Here is a 22051-nt window from a genome sequence, read left to right as displayed (position 1 = left end):
CGGCCGCACGCCGCTTGGCCGTGGCCCAGAGGCTCGGCGGAGGCCGCGGCGCGGGAGGCCGGCAAGGCCGGAGTCAGGCCAGGCGGCGACGGGACGGTGCACAGGGACGGAGGGGCGCAGCCGCCCGGCACGGGGAAGCCCACGCGCTGCCCTTCCAAGTTTTTTCCGTTTTAATTTCCCTTATGGTAAATATTAACAAGTATAAACTCCATAAAGACACGTTCTTTGAGGACGTCAATAATTTTTAAGAATGTAAATGGGTCCTGAGATCAAAATTTTTAAGAACCAATGTCTAAAGGATCTGCTATAGGAAGAAGGAAGGTAAGCCCAAGAAGAAGAAGGGGACACTAAAAGCAGTGGGCTTTGTTATAGTATTTTCTGATTGCTTGGGACGTTTCACAATTAAAGTTTATTTTTTATTTAATTTATTTTATTTTTATTTTTGTGTGTCTGTGTGTGTGACCAGTAAGGTGATCGTAACCCTCGGCTTGGTGTCGCCCACACCACACTCAGCCAGTGAGCGCACCGGCCATCCCTATATAGGATCCAAACCTGCGGCCTCGGCGCTCCCAGCGCCGCACTCTCCTGAGTGAGCCACGGGTTCAGCCCACAATTAAAGTTTATTAATCAAAGAATAATAAACGGAAGGTGGAGAAGGGCAATAGTGAGTGTAGACGATTGTTTCCTTGTAAAGGAGAAGCAGAAGCAGGTGGACACAAGCCGCCCTGCTCAGAAGGAAGCGGACGCTGCCCGCTGTATCATCTGGTACACCTGGGCATATAGGCGCCACGAACACTCGAAGCATCTGAACCCTGTAAGTTTGCATTTGTACATCTCAGTGGGTCCTTTTAGAATTTTTAGTAAGCTTTCAGTGCACTTTGAAAAAATGGTGTGAGCCATTTTTAGACCCACACCTTGGAACATTCCACATACCTTCCTCCACAAATGTATCAGTCCATTTGTGTTGCTGTAACAAAAATACCTGATACTGGGTAATTTATCAAGAACAGAGGTTTATTTGGCTAATAATTCTGGGACAGCTGCATCTGGCACAGGCCTCAGGGCTGCTTCTAGGCATGGTGGAAAGTGGCAGGCAGCTGGGGGATACAAGCTGATCACATGGTGAGAGGAACTGAGTGGGGAGGGGGAGGGAGAGATATCTCACAGGAACTAATAGAGTGAGAACTCACTCATTAATCTCCCCTCCCCCAGGGAGAGCACTAATCCATTCATGAGGGATCCGCCCCCATGACTCGAGCACTAATCCATTCATGAGGGATCCGCCCCCATGACTCGAGCACTAATCCATTCATGAGGGATCCGCCCCCATGACTCGAGCACTAATCCATTCATGAGGGATCCGCCCCCATGACTCAATCAGTTTCCAACACTGCCACACTGGGGATCAATTTCCACATCAATTTTGGAGGGGACAAGACATCCAAACTCCAACAACTTTTCCCCATTCCTGCAGTGAAGGGCAACGTACATCATCCTGGCCACTTTGGAAGCCACCAGTGGAGATGGCAGTGCCCCCTACATGATCCTGCATGGCATCCTACATGATCCTGCAGCCCAGCTGGAGCAAGTACTCCAGACTGCAACATGCCTGCTGCACTCCAGCCCTGTTTGTGAAGCACCATAAGCCTGCTCTATTTAAGCCATGCATTAGCTGTGTGACTTTGGACAAACAACCTAAACATACTGTGGCTCAGTTTTCTCATATATAAAATGGGGAGAGTAGCAAGTTCCTAGTAAGTTTGGTTAGAGGATTAAAAGATATAATAAGCACTAAATTAATATTAGTTACTGTTGTTATCTATAATAAATGTTATTATCTAGGAGAGCAGAACTTTGCCAAATTTGTCTAGGCTCTTAAGGTAAAGAGGCTGGGAGCATGCACAGGGCGTCTTGCTCCCAGAACCTCCCCTTGTGTGTGTGAGCAAGACAGAGGCTGAGAGTGTGGCAGGGGCGCACATGTGAGAGACAGTGTGTGGTGGGGGGTGGTGTGTGGGTGCAGTGGGAGCAGTGGGCAGCGCTTACATGATAGGTGATGGGTGCAGGCCTTCATGTGGCCCTCGAGACCTTCTTCCCCCTCTACCATCTCACCTCACAGTCACATGGGTTGGCTGCAGGGAAGTGTCCCTAAGAAGGAAGACAGGTAGTGAGTCCTAGGATGGAAGTTTCCAGCAAGCAGGTGCAGCCAGCTTGCTCTGGGATGGAGAGGTCCAGGCAGGTCTCCCCTCAGGAGCTCTGAGGGAGCAGGTTGTAGGCTCTGAATTACAGCTTTCCCCGGGCTGTGACCAGAATCTGCAGTGATATCAGAGACATACTCCAGCCCCCCTCTTCAGTCTATCTCATCATGTGTGTGAAGCCTGCCATTCTCTAAATGAAGGACCCCAAGGAGGAGGAAAAAAATGTTGTTTTACACCTAAAAGTCAGTGTCTAGCTCTAGGTATGTTTTGGACTTCCTCAGTGGAGACAGCCAAGGGGGACTGGAGAGATCTTGCAGGTCAAAAAACATGTCATAGAAGTCAATGCCATGTAGAGATGTGGCCATAGATGAGGCTATCTGGACCTGCTCCAAAGAAGCTGTGCCAGGAGGTGATAATGGAGAACTGGGAACTTGATCTCAATGCTGGACATTGTTTCTCTGAGCCAGATGTGATCACCTTACAGAGTACAGAAAAGAGCCCTTGATGGCTATGAGAGAAGGAGCAAGAAGACAGTGCATACTTATGTTTTGGCTCAGCTAGTGGAGATGTTTTGTTACCTTGAAATGGAGTTCTTAAAGGAAACGGTAAGAAAGTATTTGATTTTCTAATAGGAATTACATATTTTCCAAATGTGCAGTCAAGGTATGAGCTAATCAGTTATGGAAAAATGTCCACTTATAAAAAAATACACATCTCCTATTCTGCATTGAAGAATTCAAAATAGAGTGACACCCACTGACTGTAAGGAATGTGGAAGCCCTTTGGTCTAGGTGCAGCCTTATGTTACATAAGGGAATTCATATTGGAGAGGGACCCTGTCAACAGGATTAACATGTGAGGGCCATGTGCACATCACCGTTCTCGACATCAAAGTACTTATGTTGCTGAGAAACACTTCGAGTGTGACAAATGTGGGAAGTTCTTTAGACTCAACTCAAGCCTCAAAGTACATCTTAGAATTCATAATGATGAGAAAGTCTTTGAACAAAATAATGCAAGACAGCTTATAAATGTGGCAGGCAATGTCATAAACATCAGAATGGTGCAAACTCCCTCCAATTAATAGGATATGGGAAGTTCTTTAAATATGGTTCAGTCCTTAGGAGAAATCAGGGAGTTCGTACTGGCATAAAATTCTAGGAATATATCTAATGTAGGAAATCCTCCAGTAGTGGCCCAAACCTTGTCCAACATCAAAGCATTCATCATATGCTTTATTTAACATGAAAAGCCTATTCCTGTATAATTATTTTGTAATTGGCCACTTTACTGAATACCCTCATATTTCTAAGTCATTCCACAATGCTACACTCAGAGTAGCACTCAAGAATTAATTTTTGAACAATTAAGTGAATGAATAGGTTCTCTTGTAGTTTCTAGGTAAATGATCATATTGATTGCAAAGAATAATAGTTTTGTTTTTGTCTGTCCAGTCTTTATAATGCTTTTCTTCCTTGTACAAATGTTCTTTTAGACACTGAGAAATATGCGTAACATACTGCAGTAATGTGCCTGATGATGGTATCAACGTGCCAAAGACTCTTTGGGCTACAAACCACAGAAACCCACACGAGTTAGTTTAAGCAAACATGAGAAGCACAGATGCTCCAAGGCCAGAATAGACCTGAGCTCAGGACTGGCAGGAAGCAAGGTCTGCAACACTATGAGGTGCTCAAATGGTCCTCTCTTGATTCTCATATCTTTTCTTGTTTTCCATCCAAATGGCTATTGATGGGCAAAGACAACACCTAGTTTCTGTGTTACAGATTAAGCCACTCAGGGTAAGAACCTTTTTCACATTCCCAGAAAAGAATGCATTGCCTTATAGGTAAGTCCCCTTGGGCCTATCATCCGCAGTCAGAGGTGGGGATTGTGCTGGTCCCAGCTTGGGTAAGGCAGCCACCAATCAACTGTACTAGTGGTAGGAGGTGAAGGGGCCAGGGCCCTTCTTACAAACATTCCAACAATGTGGGTGGAGGAGAGAAAGGTTACCCTTAGAACAGAGGCATTGAGAAAGTGACCCCAAAGTCACCCACAGCATATAGCAAATGCTTGCAGAGCTCTCTGTGGTTTATTAAGAGCTGTCTCACATTATCTCAGTTGCTCAGTCCTTCATGGTAAGGGTTTCTTTTCAGTGTCCATTTTGCACATGAACAGCCCAAGGCTCAAGGAGGTGCAGTGACTTTTCCAAGGCCATAGAATTACTAAATCAGGCACCCAAACTCTAGATTCCATTCTCTAAGACTTCAGTCTATCAGGCTGTTGACACATAGCAACTACCATAATCTTACACCCAGTTAGATCTCTGGCATCATTAAAGTCTTGAATAAGTCAAAAATAAACTTCTGATTTTTGATACTTCCAAGGGGATGTTAAGCACTATGTTAAGCACTATGTAATGGATGCACAGAACGTCTACCAGCATCCTCTACAAGCAACACTAAACATCTCCTGCAAGCACACACCTTCCTCATACAGGGTAGAAACCAGGAGAAACTTCTGGAGAGTGAATCTATGATCAGAGTCATATAGGCCTCATGTTGAATTGAATTGGAGTATTTCTGGTTCCTCTTCTATCATGATGCTCCCCAAGAAATATGATCATTCTCAAGATTGTCTGAAAGTAAACCCAACCAAAATTTTGATGTTGTAAATGTTTCCACTCCTAAGTATTAATCTCTGACATAAAAACTGAAGCCAGATAATTTTTACATTGACTCTCTGAAATTAAAAGGGCAACACATTTGTCTCCCTCCGTGGCTGTTTCTCCTGAAATTCAAATTCTTCCCACTCAGTTCAGGGTATCAAGGCCCAGCATCGCTAACTCACACAATCTGGGCTGCTTTGTTCGTGCCTTAACTCTGATCCCAGCAGGGTGGCACACTCAAAAGAAACCAAATGTCTCTGCAAGAAAAACCATCACACACTTCATCACCGAGGGTCGTACAAGAACGGGGAATTGCACCATGTGACATACGGTCTATGCCACTTCTTTGGCATTTATTGGGCTCCCTAAAGTCCCAACCAAGTGAGCTGCCCACCCAGCACCAAGGCTGTCCTTCCTCCTGTCTGCTTTCTCCTCTTCACCAATAGCTCTGTCCTCTTCCTGTTATAAATCATTTGAGCCTCTTATTTTCTTCCATTCTCAGATCCATCCATCCATTACCCTGATCAACACAACTGGCTGCAGGGCACAGCAACACAGGAAGGTAGCTGGGAAAGGAATAGAAAATGCTGATCCTTGTTATTCTCATCCCTGTCGCAAATATATCAGCAACAGGAGACCAGCGGTCATGTTCCTGGGAGAGACAGAAGCAGCACTGTGGAGAAGCAGCACTGCAGCTTAACCCACCAACCTGGACCCACTACCAGCTCCCTTCACCACCACTTTTACACAGGTAGAGCTATAAGGTGCCAGAGCTGAGAGACTTAATGACCAGTGCCCAACAAGTCTCAGGATTCTCAACAGATGGGAGAAATGGTGTGGAAACAATTTAAACTCCACATGGCTAAATCAATCTCCAGATTCTAAGACTCTGCCCTGTAAAGTCAGCATTGGTAGGAGCGCATCACACTCTGCAAACATGTCAGGGACAACAGTAGCCAGAGACCTCAGACATTGTGGCTCCCACAGATGGCAGACGTCAGGATCCCTGGAGGGCCTGTGAAAATCAGGTGCTGGGTTTACCCCCAGAGATTCTGATTCAGTAAGGCTGGGGAGGCCCCAAGAATGTTTATTTCTAGCAAGTTCCCAGGTAATGCTGATGCTGCAGGTCCAGGGATCATACCTGGAGAACCTATGCCCTGATGTATCCCAAAGCCCTCATCTTATAGTTGAGAGCATTGGGGCCCTCAAAGGAGAGGCCATGAGTGCAACCCAGGTCTCTTGACTGGAAAACTAGAATTCCCTTCCCAAGAGAGAGGTTAAATAAAAAAGAAGAAAAAGACAGAAAGGAAGGGAGAGAGGGAGGGAGGAAGAAAGAAAGAAAAGACATTAACGAAGAGAAAGCATAAAAAGCTCTTTGAAGTCTGAGGGTACATAGGGAGGGCACATGTTTGACTTGGGTGGGGAGTTTCTGGGCTTGAAACGGGACCATGACCTTAGTTCTGTCACCTGCTGGAGAGCAGGAGAGCCCGTGTCACAGCAGCAACTCAGACAAAATAACCGACTCTTGTGCCCTGAAGACCCCTCTGGGCACACCGGCCCTCAATCCACTATTAGCAGCCTTGGTGGCTATATGTGCTGTCCCCAGATGGGCCCGCGGGCATGCAGGAGGGTGTCCTCCTTGATGGAACTGCCTGAGAGAAGGTCTCAAGGAGACACAGAGTCAGAGGCTGAGGTCTGCTTTTTATTGGGATGAGAATTTGACAATAAGCCACCTACCAAAGTGACATTTTCCCAGAATATTCATGGTTGAAATAATGGACTGAAAGGTAAAAATCTTGAGTTCTAATCCCAACCAAACAACTAACTGTCATCCTAGGAGAGTCACCTGGTCCCTGGGAAGCTGAATTTTATTAAATACAAGAAGTGGGTTGCTGATTTCCTCTAGGATTTTCAGATTGTTATTCCATCATTCTACCTTCTTTTTTGGCTTCCTTGCTATGTCTGTCTTTTTGAGTAGGAGGGTTAAGGACATGCCCGCATCTCTGCTTCTAGTCTGTACAATAGGAAAAGCTCAAATAAATGGATATTTGTGACATAGGCATGTGACAAATGAGTAAGGTACAAAATGTCCCAGACCAACCCCAGCACGGAAAAGGCTCTCTATTCAGCTTTGTGTTGACTGGTCTGACGGGTTTCTGTGATCAGCTACAAAGTGTATTGTATATGAATTAGCCTTCCAGAGTACTCCATGCAGCTGGGCCCTCTTCCTTTGGAAGCACTGCCTTCCGTGGGCTTTCTCGACCCCCGCCCTTCCCTGGCGCTTCTCCTCCCTCACTAGGCGCTCTGCAAACCTTGTGGACAAATGTCACGGTATGCAGGGCACAGCCTGGCTGCTTCTCATCTCCACTTATACTCTCCTTGAATGCACTCATCTACCAGGGCCATGAACAGCATCTGGGCGACATGTAGGGGTCCCACAGTCTGATCCCCAGCCCTGCCATCTCACTGGAACTCTGGATTCCTATAGCCAACACCCCACCTGACATTCCTGCAATCGCCCAACCAGAACTCTTGACTTCCTGTCCCCACACCCTCTCAAACTAGCTCCTTTTCCCTTCTCAGCATCCACCCAGCTTCTCGAGCCCAAAATCTAAGTCTTTCTTATTTCTCTTTTCTGCAGCTCCCCATTTTCTCAATGAGCAAATCAAGAGCATGTGTCAAGTCTCCCTACCTATTGTCATTTCCCTGCCACCACCTTATCCACTTCATTACATCTCTTACCTGGTTGGGAAAAAGTGTCTCCTGACTGATAACCTCCATGTCCACTTACCTAAGTGCGGTCCATTCCCTGCACAGCAGACAGGGTGACTTTTTAAAAGCAGAAACTAGATTCCATCATTTTCAACTTAAAATATCAAACTAAAAAGTTTCTACACAGCAAAAGAAACAATTAACAGAGTGAAAAGACAACCTACAAAGTAGGAGAAAATATCTGCAAACTATGCATTTAATAAAGGATTAATATCTAGAATATACAAAGAACTCAAACAACTTAACAGTAAAAAACCCAATAAACCAATTAAAAAATGGGAAAAAGGAGCTGAATATGCATTTCTCAAAGGAAGATATCCAAATGACCAACAGACACATGAAAAAATTCTCAGTATCACTCAGCATTTGAGAAATACAAATCAAAACCACTTTGAGATATCATCTCACTCCAGTTAGACTGGCTATTATCAAAAAGAGAATAACAAATGCTGGTGAGGATGTGGAGAAAGTGACCCCCCCCCCACTACTGGGGCAACTGTATATTGGTGCAGCCTTTATGGAAAATGGCATGGAGGTTCCTCAAACAACTATAGATAGAACTACCACATGACCCACTGCTGGGTATATACCTAAAGGAATGGAAATCATCACGTCATAGTGATACCTGCACTCCCATGTTTATTGTAGCGCTATTTACAATAGCAAAAAGTTGAAACCAATGTAAACGTCCATGAATGGATGACTGGATAAAGAAAATGTGGTATATACACAATGGAATACTATTCAGCAATAAAAAAGAATGATATTCTGCCATTTGCAGCAACATGGATGAACTTAGAGAAAATCATGTTAAGTGAAATAAGCCAGGCACAGCAAGAGAAATACTACATGTCCTTACTCATAAGTGGGAGCTCAAAAATAAATATATTTTTTAAAAAAGAAAGATACAACAATCACAATGATACAATGAACTTTCAAAAGGAGAGAAGAGAACTGAGGTTACTAGAGGTGGGAAAGGGGGAAGAAGAGGAGGGTTAAGAGAGGAATTGGTAAAGGGCCATGAAAATTGATTATACTGTGTAATGCTGAATATACTAATTATCCTGATTTGAGCATCACATATTGCACATAGGTATTGATATTCAACTCTGCACCCCAGAGATATGTACAATCAACTGTGTCCCGATTTAAAAAAACTAAAATAAAAAATAAAAACAAATAAACAAAAACTTCCCAATGACTTCCCATCACATTTGGGCCAAAGTTCAAACTCTGTGGCCAGGCTCACAAATCTCCACCTGCTCAGACCTTGACCTCCCTCCACAGCATCCTGTGCCCTCCACTCAGGCCAGCTTGTTCCTCCTAGACCAAGCCACACTGGGTCCTAACCTGGAGCTCCTCTCGTTTGCTCCCCACCCTTGTTCACATCTCACCTTGAATGACTTCTCCTCCAAGACCTGTGCAGAAGTAGCCCTCCGTCTCCCCACCACAGCAGACTGCTTTAACTCTGCACAACAGTTCTCCTCATCTGACAATGCTGCTATGGCTCTTCTTTACGCATACACACCTTCTGTCTCCCCCTGAAGCTTCTGAGCACAGTCCTTGTCTGCATGTTCACTCTTCAGCCTCAAGGAACAGTGACTGGCCTCCACAGACAACTAGTAAATACTCAGTGGGACCCCAGTGACCTGGCATTATCAAGGGGCTCTTCATTGCAGCCCCCAGGCAATAGCCAAGCAGGGAAAGGATACAGGTTAGTGGCAGGCTATTCCCTTACCTTGTCACAGTCATGCAGAATTGCCATCCTCTTTACCACCAACCCCAGGAACGACCACATACCTCACTCTGAATACCGAGTAGTGGATGCCTCGTGGACACTGATCCTGACCACGAAACCACCTCACTTTACCCCCACCACCCGAGAGGGCTCGGGAGGCTGTGCTGCTGTGCCTCTCCCCCAGCTTCCCACCCCTCCCCGCACCTCCTGGGAGGTGGCAGAAATGCCCTTTCCAGTGATGAGGTTGGATCCTGTCCCTCCCCTTCCCTGTCACATCAGTAAAGGGTCTTTGGGCTCCTCAGTTCCCACCCTTGGGGCTGATTCTGGCCTGGTGGCAGTGGTTACCACCCTAGATTTCACACCAGGATTGAAGGAGGCGTGGGAGCAACTGCCATGGGGATGTGGACCCTACACTATGACCAGAAGCATCAACTCCTTTCCCTCCAGCCCCCACTGCTCCCCACCAGGTTAGAGGGGCATTTCTGGCCCAGCCTCATCTCCCAGTGGCCTCTCTGCTCACAGAATCTTCCGCCTGCCCTCTCTGGTCCACGGTTGCCTTCTTCCTGGAGAGCATCGCTTTCCGTCTGTGTGTGCGTGTGTTTCCTTCTCATTCTCTGTTATTCTCAAATCACAGTGCTGGAAGGGGCAGGGAAGTTCCATTTTCTTAAGTCCTCTCACATTTGTGGCTTAGAGGAAGGAAATGCCCCACGTTAACTCTCATTTACAAAAGGCCATCTGATTGTTTTCCAATGCATGCTTCTCTGATTAAAAATGATGTGGAGAATCTTTTTCTTTGCTTTTCAGGCTGATTTTCTTGTTCTGTACAAGATCTGATCATATACTTTGGCCATCTTTCCATTTGGGTTTCTCTTGGTGCCTGTCAACTTGGAAGAGTTCCTTGAATATCGTGCTTTGTTACTGCAGATACTTTCTCCAACCTGTCATCCATCTACTGATGCCATCCCAGGTAGCTTTATTTGATCAGAAATTCTTGATTTTGATGTGGTCAAATTCATTACTTTTGCCTTACAATTTGTGCTCTGAAATTTTATTTAAGAAGTCCTTCCTGCACCTAAAGCTTCTTCAATTAACTTTATAGTTTATCTTTCACACTTAAGCCATTATTTTGAACCTTTATGCTAGTGTGCATTATGGATCCAGTTTGATTTTTTCTCTATGTAGAAATTTTTCCCTATATAAAAAGTTTCTATACAGAAACTTTCCCTATTGATTTTTCATCCTACCTTAACATATACTAAGTCTTTATCATACAAAAGTCTGTCTCTGATCTCCCTAGTCTGTGCTTTGGGCCCATTTGTCTGTACTTGTATCAAGACCACAATTTTTAACTACTATAGATTTGTGATATGCCTTAATATCCAGAAAAGTAAGTTTTCCTCTTTACAATGACAGTTACTTCTTTAAAGATATTATTTAATAGCCCTATCTCACCAAGCAGAAAGGAATATGACAATCTCAATTATATATTCAAATATTCAAATATAAAGTAGTCACTTATTATTTTTGTTAAGTACCAATTATCTTTGGTACAATAGTGGGGCTGGGAGAAATTGGTAAACGAATGATTCGTTCATTCAACAATTATTTATTAGGTGCCTACTATGTGCTAGCTGGCATTGACCAAAAGGGTGAGGACAGAGCAGTGAACAAAAAAGAAAAAACCTGCTTTCAAGGAACTTACATCTGAGTAATACAAATGAAATCATTTCAACAAGCTCCCCTTCCCAGCCCACTGTCTGAGGTTTGCTTCTTCCATGCTGAGCCCTGGGGAAGAGCCCACTCTGCCTCCTCCAGTGAAGGTTTTATGAGAAGAGAGCTAATTTTAACCTGCAAGTAAATAAAATGTTATTGTTTCTCCTGGGGTTTACAGGCAACCCAGGTATATGAATTAATTTACTCAAGATTTAATTAAAAAATAAAAGCTGGGCCGGCCCGGTGGCGCACTGGATAAGTGCGCCGCTTGGGAAGCGCGGCGGCGCTCCCGCCCGAGGGTTCGGATCCCACATGCAGACCGGTTCCCGCTCACTGGCTGAGCGAGGCGCGGGAGCAACGCCGAGGGTTGCAATCCCGTTGCTGGTCCCCGGTCCGGTACGGGGGCAACACTGAGGGTTGCGATCCATTGCCGGACACGGAAAAAGACAAAAGACAAAAATAAAAATAAAAATAAATAAAAAAATAAAAGCTAATGTATTTAGCTTAAGTGAAATAACAGGTTATTTCCATTTTTCTTTAGAGTTTAGTCATTGATCTGATTTTGAACAAAATTCTATATAAAAAAGATGAAATTATTGCAGCTATAAATCTTTTAAATAATAAAATCTAATCATTTTCATTATGTTTTTAATATTGAATATTATACTATCCTTTGAAGAAAGCAACTTAGGACTAAAAGAAATCTAGACAAATTCAGATCTGCCAGCTCATTCTAACCCTAGGTTGAAGGGTTAATGCCAAAGCAACTCAGCTCATTCAGGGCCCCAAAGCAAAATGCACAGACTTTTCTGTAGGAAATTTCTCTGCAGCCCCTCCCAGCCAGTGGGTAATCACACAATGACTGAAGTTTTCACTCTTGTAGAGCCTCATCTTGGGGAAGGTTTAATGGAGTTGCAGACACCATTGGTGGCTGCAGGTTTATTTTGCTCAGAAAGAGACCCCAAAAAGCCCGTTCACACATCCTCACTGGTCTTAGTCACTGCGGATTTCAGAGAGCTGGCCTGGGGGTGGGGTTTACGATGCTCCAAAGAGGTTTAGGCTGAGAGAGAATTGGGGTGGGAGGATAAAAAGATCAGAGACTTGCAGCTAGCTGTATGATTGGCTGATCTTTTCAGTGTTTCTGAGAGGTGACAACAGTGGGCTAGAGTTCCTGGGCAGGTCCCACTGAGTGACCTCTCATTAAGGGTGGCCAAGGCAGTGGAAGGCTCAGTATAGTTGTACACCCGCCACTTCCCTGGGCTTGTAGGCTCCTGAGATGTGCATTTTGTTCTCTGCACAGAGTGCTAGGGCTAGGAGCACAGCACCCAAGAGAGGCAGGCTGCCACTCCATAGCTGGCTGATGCAGAGCATACTCAGACCTCCCCAGGCTTCTGCTTCCTCTATGCACAGACAGCAAGGGATCCAGCCAGGCGTGCCACGTGCCCTGCCTTGAACATGGTGTCAAATTTCCTCCTGGCCTTGCCCCTGGGTAAACGCTCTGTCTCCTCTCTGGAAGTGCTCCTGATAACCCTGTGAGGATGGTATACCACTGCACTGGATAGAAGGCTCTGTTGAAGCTTGGGAAGCTTGCACCAGATGCAACAAGATTCAGAGCTAGGACCACTACTATATTTTCTGGACCTGAGTCTCTGAAATACTCACATTCTCTAGAGAAACAACCAGTAGGGTGTGTGTGTATCTTCCTACCTGTCTATCTATCTATCTTTCAAGAGATTTATTTTAAGGGACTAGCTCACACGATTGTGGGGTTTGGTATATCTGAAATCTGCAAAGCAGATTGGCAGACTGCAGCACTAGGGAAGAGCTGATGTTGCAGCTCTAGTCCATTGCAGTTTAGAGACAGATTTCCTCTTCCTCGGGGGATTTCAGTCCTTTCTCTTAGACCCTTCAACTGGTGAGAAGAGGCCCACCCACATTAAAGAGGGTAATTGGCTTTACTCAAGGTCTGCTGATTTAAATGTTAATCGTATCTTAAAAACACAGCAACTGTATTAGTCCATTTCTGTTGCTTATAGCAAAATATATGAAACTGGGTAATTTGCAAGAAAATGAAATTTACTGCTTATAGTTCCTTAGGGTGGGAAGTCTAAGTCCAGGGAACAAATCTGGTGAGGGTCTTGGTGGTCACAACAGTGACCCAGAGGTATCACATGGCAGAAAATGATGGAGCAGAGAGAGAAACTAACCTCATTCATTTTCCTTTTAAAACCCTCCAAACCACACCCATGATCACTATTTTTAATCCGTTCACTACAGCAGAGTCCTACAATCTAATCACCTCTTCAAGCCCCACCTTTCAGTTACAATAATAGGATTTCCCACCTTCTTAATACTGTCACAGTGGGGATCAAGTTTTGGGGGGACACTCAATCCAACACAGCAACATTCAGATGGATTCTGACCAAAAATCTGGGTATGATGGCCTAGCCACGTTGACACATAAAATTAATCATCACAGTCACCATGATTGTTAGATGACCCATTAATGTAAAAGAGCATCAAGGAAAACAGTGACCCACCAGGTCAACTATGGCCCAGTACTCTTCCAACACTTCTAGCTCTTATTCTCCACTTACATTCAGACAGAAGTTTCTTTCCAACATCACTCTTGCACAAACATGAAAAGAAAATAAAAATAAGCAGAATAGACTGGTTAGGACTTCCTAGAAGTTCCACGTTCTGAGGTGTATCACCAACAACTGAACCTTCCTGGCACCATGCCCTTCAACCTCAGAAGTATGGGGGCTGCCCAAGTTGCCTCTGAAACATTACTCCAAACTAAGTGGTAAAGCCCTGCAAGCTGAGGGTGGTGGTGGTATTTTCTTGTTAGGGTGGGCCAAGTGATCTTTTTGTATGTATCTTGGTTAAGAAATGGAACACAAGGCCCTCTCCTTGCAGGGTCTTTCCTTCTTTCAGTTCCATAAAGTGGCTGCTTTTGATTGGAAATGCAGGACTTATGGACTCATGGTCACTTCTCAACGATGACTACTTGCTCCATAAGTATCAGGTCTAAGTGCCACTGTTTGTTTATGTGTCTTTCTGCACACACCGTGGCTGCTCTCTGCCATGCAGAGTCAAGGGTAACCCTTCTGAAGACATTTTCAATGACAAATAAAACCAGCCCATGTGATGTAATGACACAGTGGAGGGCTGTGACCAAGTGTGCACAGGCCATAACCAGCAGTTGCAACTGCCTCCTGGACTCTGGTGGTGGTATGACTCACTGGGATTGAAGGATGATAAAATGTGGGAGAACGTGCATCCTAGAATCAATGAACTATGGCACTGAGTGCATTACTATTACTACTGTTTCTTCACTAAGAGCACAGAATCTTCAAAGCTAGCTGCCCCAGTGAAGACCACACTCCTGGCCCCGAGGTGAGAGTTTCTGTAGAGCTCCCAACCCTTCCCCCTGGCTCATGCCTGGTTCCAGTCATTGAGCCTGCCTCAGTTTCCCAGACACAGAGCTCTTCTCATAGCCACGTGTCCTCTTCTCCAGGGGGAATGTGGAGCTCTGAGGAGGAGGGTGCGGTGGCTGCTCACAATGACTCTCTGCACTTGCACATTTCCGAGAGCGACTGCATGATTCTCCCGCAGACTCAGCCAGTGAACACAAAGCCACCTTGAAAGGGGCAATGCCATCATCCATATTTGCCTCCTTCTTGTTACATATTCCTGCCAACCACCGACTTCCAGCTGACATTTCATTATTTAAACATATGTCACCTTCTTCATTAACAGGCTGACCACACAGCCCAGCTCTCCTGGGACAGCAGATCATCAACGTTGCCTTGTTCACTCTCAAAAGTGGCCCATTTTGGACAATCCCAATCTATAATGCCATAAACTCCTAAAGCCAGATCAATTTGTTAGTGTATTTCACAGCTCTTGGACTCCTCTCTCTTTATTCTCAAAGGACTCATAATTCCGGATATTTAAGCTGGACCCTGAAAGCAAAAGGCTCTCCTCCTCACTCCCCAACCAGGTTCAAAGGTTTTGGTTGTTGCTCTTCAGCATCAGAGATCATTTGAGGAAATGGCTCCATGACCTGAGCCCAGGTGGATGGCACCTGGGTTAAGGGTCTGCAGCTGGAAGGAGAGGCTCACTCCTCAGACACCAAGGTGAGCCTCTTTGCTATCTCCTCTGCATCACAGAAGACTGGACTGTCTCAGCGCCAGTTCCTCAAGCTTGAGGCATTTCTGGGATGCTTCTCTTGAAAGCCAACCATGGGAGCCACTCACAAGTCTGATAGCCCTGGTTTTCCATCCCATGTTGCTCCCAGAGAGGACTTCCTGTCCAGTTGTCGGAAACCCCACTTAGCTCTTGTGCCATCCCCAAGCTTGCTCTCACCAGCCCTTCCCTGTGGCCACTGTGTTGTTTCCCACAAGAGGACAAGCTCCAGGAGGTCAGAGCCTTGCCCCTTCTTCTCCCTCTGTGCCCAGCCCCTTTGCCATGCAGGCTTCCTGAATGAACTGCCTCTGTTCCTTGGGCCATACCTGCAGTCACACGATTAGCACTCCAAGGAAGTGCCTGCTTTATCTCCCACAGCCTAGATTCATGTTTACTAAATTTAAAGTGCCGTTCCCAAGACAAAGATTTGTTCCTACTGCTGCTATTCTATAGAATAGTCTGTGTGGGTTTTGATTCTCCATTGCTATAATACTTCTTCCCAGTACATTTGTCATGCCTGCTAGGGCTGCCACACAAAATAGCCCAGACTGGTGTCTTAAACAACAGATACTTACTGTCCCTCAGTTCTGGAGGCTGGAATTCCCAGATCAAGATGTCGCAGGATTGGTTTCTCCAGAGGCCTGTCTCCCTGGCTTGCAGACGTCTGTCTTCCCCCTGTGTCTTCACATGGCCATTTCTCGGTTTGCCTCCCTGGCATCTCTCTCTTCTTATATGGACGCCAGTCATATAGAATTAGCACCCACCCATGTGGTCTCATTTTAATGCAATTACCTCTTTCAAGGCCTTATCTTCAGTCACATTCTCTGGGTTGAGAATCTCTGGGTTGAGAATACTCGGGGTTGAGGTCTTCAACATATGAATTGGGGGGGCAGTCACAATTCTAACAAATGTGATCTTCCCAGACATTCTGAGATGGAGGTGGCCCATTTTACTGAAGAGGCCACTGAGGTAAATGTGGTGCCCACCATGAACGTGCCATCCAGGTGCCCCACGTGTGGCATGGACAAGTCAGAGCAGACTCTGTGCTCATGCACTGGGGGTGTGGAAGCAAAAACATGTAAAATAAGCAAGGCAGCTTCCGGCATTGCTGAGTGCCATGAAGACCAGCAGGCCATGTAAAGGAGTGAGGCAGAGGGTTTTGGGCCTGAGATGTGATTTCCTGTGCTCGGTGCAGCAGCCTGTCAGGGAAGAACCAACACCTCAGCGAGCATGGCCAGGTGTGAGCTTGCTCCAACCCCACAGGTGCTGAAAGTAGATGGCAAGTACTCCTGGATCCCAGCAAGACAGCTGACTGCTCTCAATGGGGCACACAGCAGGGCACCAGCTGACCTGTTCTGGTTCCACGGCTCCCATGGCCCACGAGGCCAGCAGAAGGCCCAGGGGAGGCTGTACATGGCAGGTCCTGTCCCAGCTGAGGGGAGTCTGCTGCCTTGCCAGTGGGCAGAAAGCAAGCCTCTCCTTGTCTGGAGGGAACTACGGCTCACCTCTCAAGGTCGCCACCAGCATAAAGAACCTGAGACACAGCTGAGCAGAAGAGCAGTCGGGCACAGTGCACACAGGTGGCAGACAACCATGCCAGGGCACAGAGGCCTGCCGGAGGGGCCAGTTGAGGTGCGTTGGCTGTGGAGGCCTTGGAGGAGAGGACAGGGAGTAAAGGACCCCTAAGGGCAAGTCTGGGGTGGAACATGCAAAGACCGAGCAGGTGCCAGGGCAGGAGCAGAGGGCCCGGCGTGAGCCTGCAGACCATGGGGAGGGCAGAGGCCCCTTCCATCCGGACTAGGGCCCAGAGCTATATAGTTTTATTCTCAAGTTGCTGATGAGAAAACACTCCCAGAGAGGGAAGCAAGATGCTCCAAAGTGGTGGACATGGGGCTGAGTTAGGGGTTGAATGTTTGCACCCCCCACAAATCCACATGAGTCCCTAGCCTCAAATGTGATTGTATTTGGAGGTGGGGCTTTTGGAAGGTGGTTAGATTTAAATGCAGTCATGTGGGTGAGGCCCCCATGACAGGATTAGTGCCCTTATAAGAAGAGGAAGATCTCTCTCTGTCTTTCCATACACCCTCATGGAAGAAAGGTCTTGTGAGGACACAGCAAGAAGGCACCTCTCAACAAGTCAAGAAGCCAGCCCCCATCAGACACCAAATCCTCTAGTATCTTGATTTTGGACTTCCAGCCTTCAGAACTTTGAGAAATATATGTCTCCTGTGTAAGCCAACAGTCTGTGATATTTTGTTAAGGCAGCCCAAGCTCAGGAGGGCAGGCTGGAATCCAGATCCTTCTGGCTCACACCTACTTTTTCCCAGTGCCCGGCTGCTGCTGGCCCAGGACCAGGGGCTTCCCTTCAGCCACGGGGGCACAGGCTAGGTGGAGCTGAAGATACGGGCAGAACACCACTGAGTGAAGGATTTCCTCACATGCAACCGAAACTTTCCTCCAGGTTAACCACAGTACCCACGTGATACTCTAAACACAGAAGCCACACCTTAGATGCAAAAGTAAGGTGGGTGTTTGTTACACCAGAAACTGTGGGGAGCAGGTGGGCCAGCATGAGGCTATGATTCTAGGAGGAATCTGCCAGGGATGTTAGAAGCATATGTCCCATCTGTGTCCAGATGATGGTTATCAACATGAGGTACTCAGTGTACCCTGAAAACCCAACCAAATATGAACACGAAGTCCTCCCAAGTGCCGACTTACACATGGGAGCTTCCAATCTCAGACCAAAGGGTCCTCCCTCTTGTTGATGCTGAATGACTTGGGGTGGTGGGGGCAGTGTCCTTTGCTGCCTCCCAGGACTTGCAGTGTCCACGGAGTGCAGTAACACTGTGGCATTTACACTTTCAACACACTTGCATACTTCCCCTGCGTAATCCATCCAACGCTTGGTGCTCCATACGCTTAGCCCCATTTTACAGATGAAGAAATTGAAGATGAGTGCCAAGGGAGCGTAGACAGGAAGTGGTAGAAAAATGACTGGAACCCAAGCTGCGTTTGCTGCTCCCCATGGAACATGCATCCACACATCCATCCTCCCACACACCTACTGCGTGCATGTTGGGGGTTAGGGTGTGGGGTGGGATGCTTGGGAAATTCCACAACACTGACCCTGCTATCAAAGATTTGAAGCTCACCAGGGAAACACGTGGTGTATACTCATATTCTCACAGAGGATGTAAATCCAGGGACATAAGGTCTCAGGAGCTGTGCAGGAGAGCTGGGGCAGAGGAGGGTGAGGAAGATGTGAGCCTGACTAGACTCCAAGCCAAGCACCATCTCCCACCAGGACGATGGGGACAGGCCCTGCCAAAGCTAGGCAACTTTTCACCTGCAGCAGGAGAGCTTTCTTAAAACACAAAGGGAATCTTATTCTTTGAACACACTCATAAAGCCATCTGTGTTTCTCACTACTCAGCTCCTGACCTGGACGCAGGGCCCTGACCGGTGCCACCTGCACCTCCCCCACCTGCTGTGGCACCTCCTGTGCTATCTATTCCAGCCATGCAGCCTCTGCACAGACTGCTCCTGCCGCCCAAGCCAACACTCCTCTTTCTTCTCTTCACCTCGTTAGCACCTGCTCATCCTCTACACTGAAGTAATGGTCACCTCCTCGAGGAAGCCTTCCAAGGTTGCCTGGACTGGCTCTGTCCCTTTTTCCCTTTCTGCTGCTCCTACAGTCAACATTTTATACATCAGGGTACAGCTGTCCCCATCCCCAACCTGGAAGAAGCACAAAGTAGGCAGAGTCCTGTGTATTTCATTCATCAGAGTGTCCAGCACTCCTAGTTCAGGACTTCAGTAGAGACTGGACTAAAGGATGGATGGACAGATGGATGGGTGGACAGACGGAGACTGATGGGTATTCCCTGCAGAAACTCCATCTCTGGTCCACTGTGCCTTGGCTGCTCCAGTTGGGTGGAGTGGGGAAGGGATGGGTTTGAAATGTCATGGGCAGGAACAGAGGACAGGACCTAGAGATAGCCTGGGCTGGGCTTCCATGGAAGCTCAGCATGGGTCTGCTCCCAGGCAGAAAGCCCTGGGCGTCCTTGCTGTTGTACCTGAGGCTCAGCCAGGCAAGCACACCTTCATCCAGCCAAGAATGGGCCGGGCACCTGTGTCTAGGGTCCTGGAGGTCCAGAGTCTCACCATGGTTGGCCCAGGCCCTCTGAGGGCTGCCCTAAGATCCCATGCTGGCTGCATGGAGCTAGGTCAGGGTCTCAGTCTGGCTTCCCATTCATGGGTCCCTCCAGGTCACAAAAGCTTCTTATCACCAGAACTCTTGAGTTGAGAGAGAAGCTGGGACTACACCTAGTTCACAGCTGAGAAAATCAAGGCCCATGGGTTTCTTTGGTTTATTCTCAGATCCCTGACAAGTGGGTATCTGAGCTCTTGCTGACAGGAGCCAAGGCATCCACAAACCAACCTTCCTGCCATCACCTGGAGCCCCACCCACATGCACAGGTGTCCTGCCCCAGGTCCCAGAGGCATACTCGCAGGGCCTCTCAGTGCTGAGCCAGAAAAATGAACAAACCAGGAAACAACCTCCACTGAAACACACACACACACACAGCCTAATGCTCAGCATTATCCAGCAGCCTCATTATTTGAAAAGAACAGAATCAGGTTTCTACAAATTGTTCTGGAAAGCTGATACCACCAGAAACTCAGTGAGGCAATTAGTCCTCCTAATGAATGATCACTGGAGCATTCACTACTAAACTCGAGCAGGATGGTGGCACATGAGCCGAGCCAGGGAGCCTGGCAGCAGGGGTCAGGTACCAGGACAGCACCCCCGTGGCTCTCAGTGAGACAAGCACTGACACTCTTGCTGCCGGACACAGGCGGCCCCAGCTTTGGCTACCTCAGAAAGCAGAACTCTCCAGAATCTGGGCCCTGTCAGGATGGCCCTGGGCTGGTTCCTAGCTGCTGCCGCCCAGGTCACACTCCAGGACACGTCACTGTGGACACACAGGCAGTTCCCCAAAATGCATAAAACTGCATTTCTGGAGCAACAGTAACATTTTAAAGCATGTTTTTTTAAAAAAATAAAACAAATTAGAGGAAACATCATCTACTTTGTGGGTGCTAAAATTTTCTGAGGATAAATTGTGTGTGTGTGTGTGTATACAAGGAATATGAGATTTATTATTAAATTACTTTCAATCCATGACTAAAAGCCAAGAGAGGTCAGGATGGTTTTAAGTCCTGGATCTATGATGTGTGACTGATGTTTTTAACATAAATAAATAAATAAATGATATTAGAAATATATATCTATATATAATATTATAAAATGATAATACTGTGAATATAAAATTTTATATATCAATCTCATATTATATTTAATTATGCTGATATTCATATTAGAAGTAACTACTTACAGAGTAAATTTGATATTATAAAAATTCAGTCCTGCTGTCGCACATTTGAGATGTGGAGTTAACTATGCTTAGAGGTACATTTAACATCTCACATCACTTTTAATAGATTGGCTTATCTTATAGAAAAGAAATTTAAAAAATAAAGCCATAGATATTCCCTTTTTTACTTAGTTTCAAAGGCAGTTACCATCTCTTTGGTACAAAAATACTATAAGGACTATTTCAGGTCAAATCTTTCAGGCCTGAATTAAACCCTGACTGGGAGCCAGTGTAGACACTGCTGGGCCTTGTCAGGCTCCACAGTATTCTGGTGTGAGACGGATCCCCAGGAATCATGCACTCAGGAGCTCCGTCCCCAGGCCTCTGGGTGCCTCTCAGAGAGCTTTTGGCTGAGGAGAGAAGAAGGATCAACGGACAGGTTTATCTATTAACTTCTGTGGGTAAGACTTGACTTGAGCAGAGAATTCCCAGACAAATAAAAAGAATACAGCTGAAAGCCAGTGATCCACATAACCAATAATCATGTTCTAGAAAAGGCACAAGTCACCAGGTCATCAAACAGCAAACTCCAGACTGGGACCAGCATTTTCTAATTTACAGGACAGCCTCTATGCCATAGTGCCTGGGGCTCAGAGCACAGGGATAAAAACATCTTTCCACATCAGTCTACATCACTTCAAAATCCTTAAGTAGAACTGAAAAAAAGAAGTCATTAGCTAAAATGTCATTTTCCTTTCATTTCTTCACATTCACAAAACATTCCTTATAAATTGTGTATTTTTAAGCTTATTTCTTATTGTCCCTAAGACACTGATGGCTTGGATTCCCCAGCAACCACACCTCCGATACACCACTCTCTGTGCACAGTGACCAACCTGCCCAAGAAGCCTTGGGAACTCACCTCCCCATGTCTTATCGAGGACAATGGAGGAAGCTGGCACCCTTTTTAAAAGCGATCTTGCCCCTCAACTGGCGGGAGCACCACATGGAGCAAAGACTCCACTTCTTTTCCATACGTGCTGCTGAGCCCCCACCTCTTCATTATAAATGCCCTCCATGGTGACCATCTGAGAGCAACGCTCCTACACAGGTGGCCTCCAGAGCATGCCTCCTGCTGGGGCTGGGGCCAGGGCAAAAAGCCAGTGCAACTCCACCCACGTGTGCATCCTTAAAGATGCACGGCTGAACAGGCAGTGGGTTCCCAGCCCAGAGTGACTCAACCCTGCTGGACTCTTCCCCATGGCTGGGGATCAAGGTGACAATACCAGGTGACAAGCTTAGCCTCTTGCTGATGGGAAAGTGGAAACTTGCCTAAACTACTAGGAGTAGCGTGTAGCAGGGGTATGAGATGAAACATGTTCAGTTTGCTTGA

At 46.5% G+C, this 22051-nt stretch overlaps 1 protein-coding gene across 1 annotated transcript in view; it reads right to left on the bottom strand.

Moving 5' to 3' along the window:
- The window catches only part of LOC103593045 (chromosome unknown open reading frame, human C9orf40), a 2031-nt gene extending 479 nt beyond the window's left edge, over positions 1 to 1552 (bottom strand). The window contains 1 exon segment of the mRNA XM_008575961.1: positions 1490 to 1552. Coding sequence (XP_008574183.1) covers positions 1490 to 1552 — 63 coding nt within the window.
- Positions 1553 to 22051: the final 20499 nt, after the last annotated feature.

This window comes from Galeopterus variegatus, unplaced genomic scaffold (assembly GCF_000696425.1).
Source record: "Galeopterus variegatus unplaced genomic scaffold, G_variegatus-3.0.2 Scaffold1267, whole genome shotgun sequence".
NCBI lineage: Eukaryota > Metazoa > Chordata > Mammalia > Dermoptera > Cynocephalidae > Galeopterus > Galeopterus variegatus.
This window is presented reverse-complemented; position numbering and strand designations above follow the sequence as displayed.